Raw genomic sequence first — 17,074 nt, 5'->3', positions numbered from 1 at the left:
TTGACATTGAACATTTAACAGTTTTTCCACAAAATCCTGTTCTGTCTGACCACTTTTTGATAACCTTTGAGTTTTGCTACTAGACTACATGCCTTTAGTCAAATATTCTTACACTAGATGTCTATCGGAGGATGCTGTGGCCAAATTCAAGGAAATGATTCCATCAACACTTAACTCCACACCAGCTCTCTCTATGACAGAGAACTCCTTTACTAACATGAGTCCCTCCAAACTTGATTTTGTTGAAAACAAGCACCTTGGTATAACTCGCAAACCCGTAAACTGAAGCTTATATCACGGAGGCTAGAAATGGCGTTCCACTAGCCAAGAAGAATTACACTTAACATGGCAGGAAAGTCTCAAAACTAACAGAAGAGCCCTCCGTGCAGCAAGAGTAGCTTACTTTTCATCATTAATTGAGGAGAACAAGGACAACCCCAGGTTTCTCTTCAGCACAGTAGCCAGGCTAACAGGGAGTCACACCTCCATTGAGCCTTGTATCCCTGCTAGCATAAGCAGAAATGATTTTATGAGCTTCTTTTAGAGAGAAAACTCAAATCATCAGAGACAAAATTCATCAGCTACTGCCCTTAACCAGCATTAATTTATCTTCTCATTTATCACCTTTGGAGACATCTGTGGAAACTGATGTGTACCTGGATTGTTTTGCTCCCATTGATCTTCAACAATTAACTTCAGTGATTTACTCGTCAAAAGCTTCAACCTGCCTCCTTGACCCCATCCCTACTAGGCTTCTTAAAGAGGTTCTACCCTCAGTCAGCTCTACCTTATTATACATGATAAATTTCTCTTTACAAACAGGCCATGTACCACAATCCTACAGGACAGCTGTAATAAAACCTCTTCTTAAAAAGCCCACTCTGGACCCAGAGGTTGTAAATAACTATAGACCGATATCTAATCTTCCTTTTCAATCCAAAATCCTGGAGAAAGCAGTTGCTAGTCAACTTTGTGACTATCTTCATAGAAACAGCTTGTTCGAGGCTTTTCGGTCAGAAGACATCATAGCACTGAGACAGCACTGGTCAAAGTTGATATACTGATTGCATCGGACAAAGGACTTGTCTCTGCATTTGTCTTGCTAGATTTGAGCACTGCTTTCTATACCATCGACCACCATATACTACTACAGAGACTGGAAAATTTTATTTGCATCAAAGGATCGGCCTTCAATTGGATTATGTCCTATTTATGTGGTCGGTCCCAATTTGTATATGTGAATAATGATTCTTCCATGCATACCAGCGTTGACCATGGAGTACCACAAGGTTCGGTGCTCGGAACAATCCTTTTTACCCTATATATGCCTTCTCTCGGTAGAATTATAAGAAACTATGACGTAAATTTTCTTTGCTATGCTGACGATACTCAGCTATATTTAGCAATCAGGACGGATGACTCACATCAGTGATTTCCTCATGCCAAACTCAGACAAAACTGAAGTTATTTTACTTGGCCCAAACACCTTCCTTGTCCAACGACATTGCTACTATGGATGGCATTCCCGTGGCCCCGAATACCACCGTGAGGAACCTGGGAGTTATTTTCGATCAGGAAATGTCCTTCAACCTGCATGTTAGGCAAATTTCAAGAACGGCCTATTTTCATTTACGTAACATTGCTAAAATCAGGAACATCGTGGTCCACGCTTTCATGACTATTGTAATTCTTTACTAGCAGGCAGCACAATTAAGTCTCTAAAGCCTCTCCAGCTGATTCAGAATGCAGCAGCACGTGTTCTGTCTAGAGTCAGGATTAGAGAGCCTATTTCTCCAGTTCTAGCCTCCCTTCACTGGCTCCCTGTGAAATACAGAATAGATTTTAAAATTGTTCTAATTACCTACAACGCCTTAAATGGCCAGGCACCATTGTACCTCAAGGAGCTCCTGATACCTTACTGCCCCAATAGAGCACTGCGCTCTCAAAATGCAGGGCTGCTTGTGGTGCCTAATGTAACTAAGGTTAGAGTGGGAAAAAGAGCATTTAGTTATCAAGCGCCTCTACTATGGAACCAGGTTCCAATTTGGGTGTGGGAATCAGATAACATCACCACTTTTAAGGCTAGACTTAAGACTTTTCTGTTTAATAAAGCTTTTAGTTAGGACAGTGTTGTGCAAACTATAAATTATTATTAAATTTTAACGTTTTATCATTTTATTTAGTTGATTTTATTCTGATCGTATTTTATTATGTGTTTATTACATGCATTCTGTCTTTTATGGATAATTTTATTTCATTTCAATGCTTTTTGTAAAGTGTATTGGGACCATGTCTTTTGGTCATTTTGCACTTTAAATAAAACCTGACTTGACTTGAAAACATCCCAGTCAGTGCAGTCCAAACACGCCTGAAGGTCCTCTACAGCATCAATGGTCCATTTCTTTGATGTCCTCACCACAGAGTTACAGAGTTTTAATTTCTGCCAGTCTGCAAGAATCCAGTGGACTATGACATGACCAGAGTGTCCCAGTGGAGCGCGGGGGACGGTGTAATAGACACTTACTGTAGTGTAGCAGTGATCCAGAGTGTTCTCCTTTCTGTCTGTATTTGGGGAGTTCTTTGCTGAGGTTTCCTTTGTTAAAGTCACCAAGAACAATAACAAGGGAGTCCGGGTTTGTCTGCTCCACACACATTATCCGGTCAGGAAGCATGCGCTGCGTGTTGTGCACGTTGGCTTGCGGTGGAATGTAAACACCAACCAGAGTGAATGAAGTAATCTCACAGGGGGAGTAAAACGGTTTACAGTTAATGATAAAATATTCCAGATCAGGAGAACAGTGTTGCTGAATCTCTGTCACGTCAACAGATATCTCCACCTTTTGTTTTGCTGGAGAGTTCTGTGTCGCGGTTCGTTCTGTAGCTAGCCACTTGTAGTGCAGACTCCGGTATCAGTTCACACAGCCATGCCTCCGTGAAGCACAGAACAGAAGATGAATAAAAGTCTCTGTTTTTCCCCACCAGAAGCTCAAGTTCATCCAGTTTTTTTGCACAGTGAGCGTATGTTGACGAGAAATATTGCCGGTAGCGGTGTGCGGAGTCCACAGCTAAACTTTTACTGCCCTGGTAGAAAAATCATGTAAGGTTAATTGCATTGGTTTATTCTCCAGCGCTCTGAATTTGCATTAAAAAAATTTGGGATTTGGATAATGCTTCCCCACTGTGCACACAAATGTGTAATTTGTACTTTCAGATGCTAAATGCCCATTAAAAAACATTTTACCACAAGCTGAAATATCAGTCAGTACTATTTTGTATTTCTGTTGTATTTTAAAAAATTAAAAAAGACATTTTGGTAAGATTGGCATGCTGGTGAGACGAGCCTTGATCCTCACCAGCCAATGCATTTGTAGTTCCTGTATTATGTGGTTTATAATGGACTGTGGTGCAGAAACAGTGAGGCTTACATTGTCCTGTTATCTGTCAGTGGTCATACTTGATGCACTAGATGTGATAGTTTTTAAGATGTTCTTCATTTACTTTGTATGTTAGTCCAGATGAGCCAACCCTCCCAAGATGTAACAAAAAGTACGATTACAGTACAGTAAAATAATGTATTACAGGAGTATGAGACATCATGTAGTACTTCATTTCTTTTTGTGGCTGTTAATAATATTAACAAACCAACATGAGTCGCTTTACAGTACCGTCCGTATTTCGAACTTTCAGTAATGACAAAGGTATGCTATTGTAAACAACACTGTGCTACTGTTACAACAGTTATGTTTTGCAGAATAAATATTTTCTGTTTGAAAATTGCACTGGTGTTTACAGTGTACTTTTCAAACTTTCTCAGCAGATTACTTTCACTCTGGAACAGTGTATGGAAAAGTACACATCAGCCTATGAAAGACAAAAGATATAGTATGCACAAACAGTGTGTAAATACTATATCCAAAAATGTACTACTATGAAAAAGTGTTAATTTTGTTCATGTGTTTATAGTATTTTGCATGCAGTGTCATTTTGCTAGTTACTGGTTTGCCATTCAGATTCATGTTTCCTTTCTGTATCTGAGTCTAGCAGCTATCGTAGGCATTAGTACTGGAATATTTTACTCAAGTGAAAGTAAGTACTTGAGTAAAAATGTTAAGTTATTCAGTGAAAGTGTTGCCTACTCTACTGAACCCATCCTGTCCTCATTACATTGGCTCCCTGTCAAGCTCAGGATTCAATTTAAAGTGCTCGTTTTAACATATAGAGCGCTGCGTGGTTAGGCAACCGGGTACATCTCTGACCTGCTGCACCCGTATACTACCACTAGGATCACCACTAAGACCCTCAGACTAAGGCCTACCAGCTGTTCCGCGTGCACGTCTCAAAACTAGAGGTGACTGTGCATTCCAAGTGGCACCAACACTGTGGTATGCTCTTCAGTCAGACCTGCACTCTGGGGTCTGAGCTGAAGCGTTTCCAAATCAGCTGACGACTTTTTTATTTAAGCAGGCCTTTGTCTCATTGTAAATTTTTAAATGTGAATAGTTATGCTCTTTAATGTTCACAAATGCCTTGATTTTATTGATTGATGACTTTTATGGTTTAAAAATGTTTGATGCTTATGTATGTTTGCTTGACTACTTTACAGTTTTATTGTTGCTACTTTATATCATTGTAAAGCACCTTGTGACTTGCTCTGTGAAGGGTGCTATGTTAAATAAACTTTACTTACTTAATTACTGAAAACATTAATGGGTTACATTACAGAAATTATTGATGGAAGGCCAATGTGACGCTACTGTTAAATTGAAGAACACCTTTAGGCTACAATTGCATTACATGTTGTTTATCCAACAACACGGCCCCCGAGGTCTTATGTCTTAACCAACAATAAATTCCATCACAAGGGTATAGACAGATTTTGCAAACTGCGCGCATCACTGATAATCAGTTATAAATAAACATCTCTATGTTTCTGAACCAATTTATTTATTTATGACACCAACTACTGTAATTGTATTGATATCTGTTCTGACATACAGAAATTTTGCAGTAAAAATCCATCTTTTTGGTCTTAGTTGGTTGCTTGTGTGCAAAAGAAGTTCAAGCATTTAAGTTTGTGTTTACTGTATGCATCTTGTGTCAAAGCAACACAAAATGTGTTAATTACACAGCCTACACGGACATATGTTGTGCTACCTGTGTTAAGAGTTTAGAAGAATTGATCAAAATATTGAAAGGATTGTCAAAGCAATCGTGAAAAAACGAAAGGGCTTGTCTGTTTTGCATTTCCAGATTTGAAGTGTCCTGCCCTCAGCAGGAGGAAACGAGCCATCTTGGGTAAGAATAATAGCTCAAATTACCAAATAACCACTTCTGCATGACAGTTCTCTCCAAAGTGTTTTGTAGTAACTTTTTAATTGCGTATGTATTGTAGCAGACCTTGGCTACGTAAAATTTTAATACAGTTATGAAAATTAATATTTCCGGGAATATTAATTTATACCTCGAAATTAGAAGCACCACCTAAAGATTTGCTTGTCCGCCCAAGGCTTTAGGTCCTTGAGTATAGCCTGAGAATTATACAGAGTTCTGGTTAATTCATTAGTTGTTATTCTGAAATCGTAAGGTCAATCAGTCAGTCTCAGATCTGAGCGTAAGTTCTATGTATAGGGACTCTAGATTCTGAATAACACACACACATACATCGCTGTGCTCAAGGTGAATTTTCTGAGTTTCTGGTCCAAAGTTGCTCACCACGGTCGGATGAGGTTGCAACAACAAAATCAAATAAACTCACATTTGCCGTAGGTTCGCGAGGCCTCGGGAATATAGGCTATTTAATGTTGCTGAGATTAAACAGGCAGCTCCAAACAGAATAAAAAAAATCAAATCTCCCGCTAAGAAATTTGGAATTCAGGGTCGTAGCTTTCTCAGCTCGTCTGAAGGAGATTTAAGTACGAAACAAAAATCGGAATTTCAAAAGTAAAGGAAGTTAAGAGAACGTATACGTTTAGTTTCAAGAAAGTTTAAAAGAGTTTTTTTTTTTTTTGAAGAGGAAGCAGCGAACAAAAGACAGCAGGGCCTTTTTATTGATCCCGCTAGGTAGTGTGATGTCATTTTGGGGATGGCCTCCCAAACTTCGCTAAGGTGTTAAGTTTTAGGGATAAAGAAATATACGTTGCGCGTATTTCCCTTTAATCTCTCTCTCCACAATATTGGCATTTGGAAAAATACTTAGTTCTAATAATTCGGATAAAGACAGTTAAAACAAGGCTAAACACTATGGAAAAAGGTTATAATGGTTATATAAAACGTAACAAAGCTTGATTACCTGTCCTCAGTATACTTGCTGGTTACTGGTTTTAACTCATGAGACAATTTAGATGTAAGCGTGACAGTAAAATTTCGTTTATGCAATTACATGGTGATAGTTAGGCCTACTTAACAATTCTGTCAGTGTAAGCCGAGTTTTAAACACTTGCGTGTTATACCTTTCTTGTCCCCTTGGTGGTGCTCGGTTCACACAAGAAAAGAGTAGACATTCCACTTTAACTGAGAGGCTGGTGATGAACACGAGCGCTTCCCTGGATAATTTAGTAGGAAATTGTATATGAAACATTTAACTAAAGCATTAATTAATACTGAACAGACAGTGATTACTAGGGAGTAACAGCGATGAATTAAGACAACACAGAAAGAGGTTAGAAAACTAGTTCAAGATTACTTTCTTATGGGTCTGCTAGTCTTCAAACATCACTAAAGGATAACAACAGGGTTATTACTTACTAAACTCAGAGGCAAACACTGCTGCTCACTTAGCAAGGTTATTATTTAAACAGAATAAACACTAAGGCTCTTTGAATACACAATCCTTAAGCGATTCATTGTCTGACTGAGTCTCTTTCGGTCCTTACCAAACACCAGGCGATGTCTCTGGGTTTTACATGTGAAAAGGTCAACTCTCGGGGAGGGAAACTTCCCTCCCTCTTTTGACACCACCTGACCTTTGAAGTGCGTCTGGTTGAGTTCACAACAGTATGCTATGTGGCAGCAGGTGACAGTACATGGTACATGCTAAATTGTGAAAAGCTATCATGCCATGTGATTTTAATTTTTAGAAATCACAATCAAAACATATGCATTTTATTTTTTACATTTTCTGGGTCAATCAAGAGGATGGCGGGAGCCCTGGGTGGTCACTATCCATGCTGGTAGTTGGAAAACAATTAAATTGGTAACCTTTTAATGACCCTTTAGATGAGGAGGATTACAGTTACATGGACAGCAGTGAAATTGTTTCTCGTACCAAATTCCCTGAAAGTTGGCTGTGGTTAGATATCAGACTGCCTCCTTGCACTCAACAAAACCCTAACTGGTGAGTCAACTGTAACAGACACACACACATACAAAAATACACTGATAATGACTTCATTAATAGTTCTAGGATTTTGAATTGTCACACTTTGTTTGTTTCAGTGACACCACATCTTCTGTGAAAACTGTTCCTTTGCAAGACTCAATCACAACCTGGCAGATCATTGGCATTAGTTTGTCAAGAACTCACGGTGAGGATTGTGTTTCTCTGCACGACTTGTGGTTAACGTTAATTGTGGTCAACTGCCATGTTTCTGTTTTTGATTCAGTCCCTGTCCTTTGTTGTATATGCCCATATGTCTATCTGCCACCACATTGTCTGTCTGAACTGTCACCTGTCAAATAACATCAAAATGCCAATGCCTGCCTAAAATTTTCCAATAATTGTTTATTACAGTGTTACATTTTAATCTCGAAAACAGTACTCAAACATTTGTTTGATGAATCGTTCAGTTCTATTGAGGAGTTGTAACAACATCGGTCACTTGAATGGATTTTAATGTTATAGATACACATACACCTAGAGAGATAAGAAAATATGATTCCGTGTCAGATACTGTATTATGACAAGGATAACCTTGTCTACTAGCACAGGAAAGATTATGGCTAATTGAGCCAAGGAGGGTCGTGTGGTCCATAGCAGTCTTCCACAGCTCAGGCAGGAGTTACAAACAAAAATATTTATTCCAGCATCCTTTGCACTATGCCCCACTACACTTTTGTCTTGCTGTCTACATATGTTGTTGTTTTTGTTTATGGTGTGTGTATGTGTGTTCTATATGCTGTAGTCTGTGTCTGTTTTTTTTTTTTTTGCTGAGTTCTTTTTGCTTATGCTTATTATGTGTGTGTTTAATGAGAGCAATGTAAGACCAGAGTCAAATTCCTTGCGTGTGTAGACATACAGTACCTAGCCATTAAAACTGATTCTGATTCTCTTTGGGTATATAGTTGGTTAATAAAGATTTTGATTTTATACACCCTAGTTTCTCTACCTCACCTGTCCTTTCACCATCCTCTCTTCCTCCTCTTTCCTTTTCTTTTATTTTACGTTTGTTTTTCCTCTTGTGTTTAAGGTATCTGTGTGGCCGATCCATTAGAGATCATTGTCCGGAAAGAATTCTTCCTTGATCTCAGATTACCGTACTCTGCTGTCCGTGGAGAGCAGCTGGAAATTAAAGCTATCCTCCACAACTACAGCCCTGACCCTGCCACTGTGAGTCTGGGCTTTTCAGTTCTAGTGTTTTAGGACAAATGTTTTACTACAGAAATGGTGCCTCGCAAATGAGCTGTGCAGTTTTCATTGAATTTATTCCTAATTTACTGATCGATGCCCATAATGTGATGTAACGTCAGTAAATTCTGCATTACACATTATCAACCTTTATTACTGTATTTCTACCTATAATACTCACAGTCTTCCCTTTTAAAGGAAAAGTTCAACATTTTGATTAGATTAAATAAGATTCAACGTTATTGTCATTGCGCATGTCACTGGTACAAAGCAACAAAATGCATCTAACCAGAAGTGCTTAAACACTGATTAAATGGAATATGCATTATTATACAAAGTGCAAGATATGAATGATATATAAATATGTCTACATGAATGTCTATTGATACAGGTAGGTACAGGCAGGTTATGACAGTAGAATGTGCAGTACGAATGTACAGTAGTGCAATGATATGCTTAGATGAAAGGTGTAGCTGGTTCAGTCCAGGGAAGGATAGTGAGTGTGTGAATGTGAGGGGGTGGAGGATTAGGGTTGGTGAGTATGTGTGTGTGAAGAGGGGAGGGGCGTTGGGGGGCAGAGTTCAGCAGGGAGACAGCTGTAGGGAAAAAGACATTCCTGAACCTGGTGGTTTTTGTCTGTAGGCTCCTGTAGCACCTCCCAGAGGGAAGGAGGGCAAACAGTCTGTGTGCTGGGTGGCAGGAGTCTTTTCTAATGTTTATTGCTCTCATCAGACAACACTTGTTGTAGATGTACTTGATAGCAGGAGGTGAGGCTCCAGTGATGCCTCCATTGATGGACAGTATATTTATTGACATTCTTTCCTCAGTATAAGATCATGAGAACATTGATAAACAGCATCAAAATAGTTAATACTTGATATCATGTCTTTATATTAAATATGGAGCTAATCAGGATATAGTTAGTCTAGCTTAGCAAAAGAACTGGAAGCAGGAGAACAGATTGCCTGGCTTTGTTCGAAATAACACCCAAAGCTGTGCTCACAAACCATATCAAGCAACCTGCATAGCTGCTGGGAACTGTGCATAGATGTTAGGTAGATGGATAAAATAAGCATGTGCATAAATAACTTTAGTTTTAGGGTCATTATAGCTTACATTCCAATATAGTTTCTGCCTGTGTGCAGCAGCAGCATTATGTGACTAAATAGAATTGTCTGCAATGGACCCTTACAATGTGTATATTTCTGAAAGAAAGCAGCAACATAGACAAGCTAAAATGTTCCAAGTAGACTCTACTACTCATATTCTCCTGAACTATGGATGCAGAGTGTGCCGCATTTGTAGCCGCAGCTGTTGGTGTTGGTACAGATAGTAGAGACATGCCGCTACCAATGTTAGGGCCCGTGTCCACCAAAGCGTTTTTTTCTGACGCCAGCGTCTTTTTTCAATTTATTGCAATGGGAGTGCCGCGTTTTTAAAAGCTGGTAAAAAATGCCATCAGCGCAACGAGGCGCTGAGTGTTTTTTCCGTGCTGAGCATTTTTTTTCGCCGAGAAATGAAAAATGTCCAATCACAGTAGAGGAGGGGTGGGACAAATACCACACCATAGCAACGGTTACTATCCTGAAACTGGGCTTCGTCCAACCTCAGCTCTTGGACCAAACGGTGGTACTCGCCGAGATGTTTCCTCGCCCACAAAATCTCACCCACATACAGGGAGTCAGTCCTCTCTCTCTACCTGCTTCAGCCTTCTTTTCATACAGAGCAAGGGCCAGAGCAAGTACTCTACTCTGTGTTGACATTTTTACATCCAGTAAAGTTAGGTAGAACTGCTTGCAACAAATGTATCATAGCAACCAAAGCTCAAAAACACCCGATAGCGCTCCCTGCTGGGCGTTTTCAGAAGAGCAGCTGGCGTTTTCAGCTTATAAAAAACGCTTTGGTGGACACGGGCCCTTAAGGTGCTGCTGATTTGTCCATACCAATATTTTCAGTAGTCTCAAAAGTTATTTTCTACATATCGTAGCATGTCTACTTATGTTTTTAATAAACCTATGAGAATTAATACAAATTATGAATTTTAATATTCAGAGAATATTAATTCATAAAGCTCTCGATTCGCGAGGGCACCACCGGAGATTCAATTCACCCAGAGTCTCCGGACCTCTGGATAGCGTTTTAATGATTATATAATTATTCACTAGTGATCAGTTAGTTAATAATTGCTCAATTATCTTAAATCAATCAGTCAGTCTCATATCGAAGGGATAAATTCTCCTGGCAGGGACTTGGAGGTAGGCAACACACACACACAATTCCTGTGATTACAGTGAAGTTTATTACCTAAGGTGAATATAAATGCGGTTACATATACATCAAAAAGATAAACAATGGCTAAACAATGAGAATGTGGGATTCTATTGTGGGGAGAATTTGACTCGTAGGGGCAGCTAATGAACGCAAGCTATGAGTTTTAAGAGTTAAAGATAATCTATTAACAAATTATTGGACATCACTGATCACCAAATGCCTTGGTTTGGTCTTACTGCTTGTCGTTTCTCCCAGCCGGGTTGCTGGTCGGCGGCCTCAAGCTGGCGGAGTTTCCGTGCGTTCTCGGTAATGACAGCTTAAAACCGTCGGCCGCTCGCTTTCTCTGCCAGGGAATTGCTCCGGAGGTCCGTCTTTTGTCAGCTTATTGAAGAAACTTGTAGTGGAGGCCTTTTCAACCCTGGCTCGGGTTAGAAGTTTGGTCGTCCTTTGTTACTGCTGGCGGGCCCATGTGGTCAGGGATCCTTGCTTGACACAGTCGGAACTGACCAGAGCGGGAATAGACCGGTTGATTTTGAGAGATTTAGAGAATTGGCTAGTTATAGCCGCTACTTTGCCTGTAAAGAAGGCAGCAAAGGTATCAGCAGACACGTTTGTAGGTGGTGGAGGATTTAGTGGCGCTTTAAAAGTGGAAAATAATTTCCTTGAGTCAGTGGCACTGCTAATTCTGTCATTATAGAATGCAGTTTTGGCAGCACTGATGCTTGTTGAGAAGGAAGATAGGAGCATTTGGTAGCCCTTAAGGTCGGCAGGGTCTTTGGTTTTTCGCCATTTTCTTTCAGTGGCTCTGAGATCAGTGCGGAGCCCACAGATGGTATCAGTTAGCCATGGGTGGGACTGGTGTAATGGAAATTTACTGTTCTAGAGATGTTAAATAAAGTTGGTCCTGAACACAAAGTTGTCTTTGTCATATTTATTCTGAAAGAAACTTTCACTAAACCCGTCAAATGAACAGATATGGGGAGTCCAGATCACTGATTTCCCACAACGCTTCCTATTGTCTACTGTATGTCTTCTAAATTATTTGGGCAGAGACCTCATTCTCAGACTCGGTTTGAATTTCATGTCTACGCCCAATGGCAAGTCACAAGATCGCCCCCAGATGCATTATCATGCTTCTCAAATAATGAGATAGTAAAACTGGCTCATAATCATTCCACCTGAGACTGAGTTTATGAAAGCTGAACACTTGCACTGCACTGTCTATGCCTCATCATATTCAGACAAGAAATATGAGGAACAGTTCCTCTCAGAGCTAAATGATCAGAGATCATGAGATCAGAGATCATGATTGGAGCTCCCTGCGCAGCGCTATCTCTTTCTCTGTCTCTCACCTGCACAGACTGCCTTTTACAAAGTTCATGATGCAGTTCCACATGTTTCTCTCTCCAAGGCACCTACAGATAGGTGGAAAGACTTGGGCCCATTTGTTAAACAATGCAATGCTATTATTGATTGGACGCACACACATAGACCAGGCATCATGTATTCTGCATCACAGGATGTATTTAAGCTGCAACACACACACACACACACACACACACACACACACACACACACACACACACGCACGCGCACAGCACAGCACAGCACAGCAGCACTCAGCTCGCAGTATTTGACACAAGATGATAATGTGCATCCACACACAGCCACATCTCTCTCATGTTACACTGACACGTCACAGCTTCCTCCTGAGCTTTCAGAAGTACCACCTACAGTCTGGGAGTCTCACAAATATGATGTAGGCTTGATCAGGTCTGCTGAGCCAGTTAGTATTAAAGCTAAATCTAACTTCAGGCCTAACCAACCACAATATCTGTTGAAGCTAGAAGCCATTGAAGGCATTAAACCTGTGTTTAACTCTATTAGATACAGTCAGTGTTTCTTGCCCTCTGAGGGCGTGAGCTCAATGTATATGCTCAAATGGTCTGGTTGGAGGTGGATATGCTGCTGTAGCATGCATCTTCACTGCTTTCCCAGAATTTTGTGTGATGCAAATGAGGCATTGTAAACCAGTGTTGATTTATGGCTTCAGCTATCCCACTTCTGACACCAAGATTGTAATGGAAATTAACCGTTCTGGAGATGTTAAATAAAGTTGGTCCAGAACACAGAGTTATCTTTGCCATATTTATTCTGACAGGTTGCGGAGGTTGCAGCGGTGTGAGACATAATTTGCTGGAACAATGGGCTGTTCCTGTAGGCATACTGTGAACTGGATGAAATAGTGGTCAGACATGTGTAGAGGTGTGACTGTAAGGCATTCGGTGGCACAGTTTCGGACAAGAACGAGGTCAAGCACCTTGCCAGCTCTGCGGGTCAGGGGGGCTGAGAAAGGACTGAATCAGAGACAGAAGTCTGCTGAGTTTGATTTGTCTAAGTGAATGTTCATGTCACCGAGGACAAGTAACGGACAGTCATGCTCTGGGACTGAAGACAGCAGTGTGTCTAGCTCGTCCACAAAGTTACCCACTTGTCCTGGTGGACGGTATATGACAATGACAGAGACCTTTAGCGGAGCGGACACCAAGACACCATGATATTCGGGGGTAACAGCTGTGTGAATTTCCATTTGTTGGAAATTAAGAGCTTAGAAAAGCTACACTGGTAGGTGGCCTTGCTCGGTGGGCTCGCTGGTCTTTATGCAAGTAGGTCTTCACACAAGGAGCTGACACTTCAGTGATAGGTTACATTGAAGTAGTATGAGTCTAATTGCATACAGGTGTTGTGCATTAAGACTGATTGCACCCAGCTGAGATCGCCCTCCAGACTACCAAGACAAAAGGTTGGTTTCAGTGTGTGGGACACACAACATGGCGATGTCCATGTAAGGGGGATCTGCGGTTATGTAAATAGAAATTACTCATTCTAAGGTAATGAAAACATAATGGTTCATTATGTAAAGTCTTTATACACCACTGAAAACATAGGTATGGATCTTATATTGCATTTCTGTCAAATCCTCAGAAATATTACACACTGAACCTTTAAGTGACCCTATTTTTCTTTAAGTTCTCAATGTCAGTTCTTTTTTTCCACCTCTCCATCTCTACCGGTTTCAAGGTGCGTATGGATCTGATCGAGGAGGAGAATGTGTGCAGTTTAGCCTCTGAACATGGAAGGTATCGTCAGGAGGTTAATGTTGGACCCCAAACTACACGATCTGTACCTTTCGTCATTATTCCCATGAAGGCAGGAGTATACCGCATTGAGGTCAAAGCAGCTGTTAAAGACTCTGCACACGCTGATGGAGTCAAGAAGATGCTGCGGGTGGTGGTAAGACAAATAAACTCTGTATCTCAGGTCTGTAACTGTCTGATTTGCATGTATGCGTGGCCACTTTAAGACAAATGCTGTCACGGTTTCGTGAGTGCAGAGGAGGTGAGAACCCAAATGCAAGACACTGGAGCAGAGATTCAGTTCAGGGTTTTAATACCAACAAAAAGCAGGATCTCAGGCCTACAGGCAGTAGAGGTGTCCAAAATCCAACAGGCTTTAAAGCAGAACAACAGGCAGAACACTTCAAACACGAGACACAACTGAATGTGAACACTGCAATGACCGGGTATGTATGTATAAAAAATGTGTATCTCTCTCACACGGGTTAACGAGCTGGGAGGGAGCAACACAGGTGACTGGGATCAGGTTAGAGAGGCAGGCAGAGACAGTTAACCCAGAACAAGTACACAGACCAGAAGGGGACACAGAGCTAAACCTAAGAGACATGACAGATACTAAGTAAACTTAAAGATGCGGATGAATAACATAATAAACAAGGCTATACAGAGAACACAAGAGCAGGAACCGAACCTCAAAACAAGAAATGACTGACCAACAGAATGAAGTAGGGAACAGAGACACAACCAACTGGGGAAACAGGACAATGCTAAACACAGATATAAACTAGGTTACTGGACACAGGACAGCAGACAGGACTGAACCCTGAAGCACAACAGACTAACAGATACTGAACTGATCAAATATAACAAAAACTCAGAGGGCTAAACATAAACATGGCCGACAGGCAGAATGTGACAGAGTTGGGTCATTCTGTCAGGGTTGGTGTAGTGTGTGTGTGTGTGTGTGTGTGTGTATATATGCTGTCTCATGTTATATTGTTTTGCCTGCCCTGCTCGTCGTATCAGCCTGTTTCTGTGGATTTTAGATTTCTGTTGGATGACCTGTTTTATTTTGGACTCTGTTATTTTGGATTATGGATTCAGCCACTCAGTTGTAAGTGTGCTTGCTTTTGTTGGAATTAAACCTTCTTTGAACTGCACCCGCTTGCTCTGTGTCCTGCATTTGGGTTCTCCAACTTGCTCAACCCCCCACACCAACCCTGACAACTTGTCCATCAGTCCCAAGGGGTTGCATTTAAGTATTTTATGCATGAATGTAAAAGCAGGATTTTTTTTCTGTAGTTGGTTGAGGTGCAGCTCATTTTGATCAGACTACAACTAATAATATTCATTATGGATTAATCTGCTGATTATTTTCTAAATTAATTGACTTGTTTGGTTTGTGTAAACATTTTGAACATGGTGAGAAATGCCCTCACAATTACCCAGAGCCCAAAGTGACACCTTTTTTTTTTTACAAAGTTTGTTTTGTCAAATCAATAGTGTTGGGAAAGTTACTCTGGAATTCGATAAGTAACTTTTTACAACAACTTTACCTATAACTGGGTATTAAAAGTAACTAGTTACATTACTCATTACGTTACTATATCACTTTCACTACATTATGGTGAATTTATAAACATTACATTTATAAACTCCATCCATTTTGTGTGCAAACATTTTAATTGGTAAAGTAACTAGTAACTAAAGCGGTGAGATTTAGTGGAGTAGAAGAAAAGATTAAAGTACAAGTAAATCGGCATTAAAAACCAACAGCGGTGACTTCCGGGTGCGCTCATGGAGTAGTCGGTCGCATTGAAACCTCTCTCCCACTCTAACCTCGAAAATCCCGTTTGAATTCGCAATTCTGTTTGTTATTTATAACAAAATAATTCATAAGAGGGAGAAGAAGCATACTAGGCCACAAATAAATCGATAGAAATGCCCAAAGCTCATAATAAAAGTGCCTCAGCCGCAAAAGCTAATACCCAACCGGACCAAGCTAGCGACGTCACGGCTGGCGCGGGAACGGGGAGCCCCGGGAAAAGCATGGACACCGCTGAGGTACTTAAGGCAATAGAGGAGTTAAAATCCGATTTGCAAGGAGACAATGCAAAGCTCAAACTGGATATCGGCCAATTGGGACAAGAAATCAACGGTAAACTGGATATTATTGCAACCGATGTACAAGGCCTATCACAGCGCATGGATGAAGCGGAGGCCCGCGTGAACCAGGTGGAGAGCTGGGCAGAGGAGGCGACTGAGGCGCTGTGCACCTGCCTCGAACAGCAGAGGAAACTTCAGATCAAAGTGCTTGACTTAGAATCACGATCCAGAAGAAATAACATACGTGTCTTTGGGATACCAGAAGGTCAAGAGGGGGTCTCTGTAACGCAGTTTATTGAGAAGCTTTTGCAGAGCCAGCTACAACTACCGGAGGACTTTAACCTTAAAATACAACGCGCACATCGGGCTCTTGCAAGTAAACCCCCGCCCGGAGCTTCACCGAGGGCTGTAATTGTTAATTTTCTGGAGTTTTCTACGAAAGAAATGATCTTGAGGGAAGTGTGGAAAAAAGGCAAGATACAGGTGGGCACCGCATTTATACACTTCGACCATGACTACGCACCCGAGATTGTTAAGAGGCGCAAAGAATACAACGCAATTAAAAAAAAATACTCAAGGACAAAGGCATACGTTTCCAAACACCGTTCACTAACATGAGGATCCACTGGGAGTCTGGCGTGCGCACATACTCCAGCGCTCGGGAAGTCTATAAGGAGCTGAAGAGACGCGGATTTCAAGTGGAGGAGCCGTTTACAGACGACGGAGGGCCCAGCGCGGAGTCTCGTCTTCGGGAGCTATTGGGCTGGCAGCCGGCGTGCAACAGCGGACCCGCTGTGGCGCTCAGAGCGAAGGCTAAATTGCAAGAATTCCAGAGGGATCAGTCGGATTAATAAGGTGCAGGGCATCATGCTACAACGCAATGGTTTTTTTGCTATTGTTTTTTTTTTTTTAGGCCAGGACCTGATTATCTACTACGTGGGAGAGGCCACTCTTTATCGACTACGTTGGACTAATAAGATGGACGTGTTTTCAGACA

At 41.1% G+C, this 17,074-nt stretch overlaps 1 protein-coding gene across 1 annotated transcript in view; it reads left to right on the top strand.

Annotated features, from left to right (window-relative positions):
* The window catches only part of LOC123970440 (complement C3-like), a 61,910-nt gene that overhangs the window by 23,928 nt on the left and 20,908 nt on the right, over positions 1–17,074 (top strand). Inside the window, exons 17-21 of the mRNA XM_046048484.1 lie at positions 5,251–5,295; positions 7,216–7,333; positions 7,435–7,523; positions 8,406–8,545; positions 13,916–14,128. Coding sequence (XP_045904440.1) covers positions 5,251–5,295; positions 7,216–7,333; positions 7,435–7,523; positions 8,406–8,545; positions 13,916–14,128 — 605 coding nt within the window. The remainder of the gene's footprint in view (positions 1–5,250; positions 5,296–7,215; positions 7,334–7,434; positions 7,524–8,405; positions 8,546–13,915; positions 14,129–17,074) is intronic.

Source organism: Micropterus dolomieu, linkage group LG04 (assembly GCF_021292245.1).
Source record: "Micropterus dolomieu isolate WLL.071019.BEF.003 ecotype Adirondacks linkage group LG04, ASM2129224v1, whole genome shotgun sequence".
In the NCBI taxonomy this organism is placed as follows: domain Eukaryota; kingdom Metazoa; phylum Chordata; class Actinopteri; order Centrarchiformes; family Centrarchidae; genus Micropterus; species Micropterus dolomieu.
Note: the sequence above shows the minus strand (reverse complement) of the source record. Positions and strands in the feature narration are given on the sequence as shown.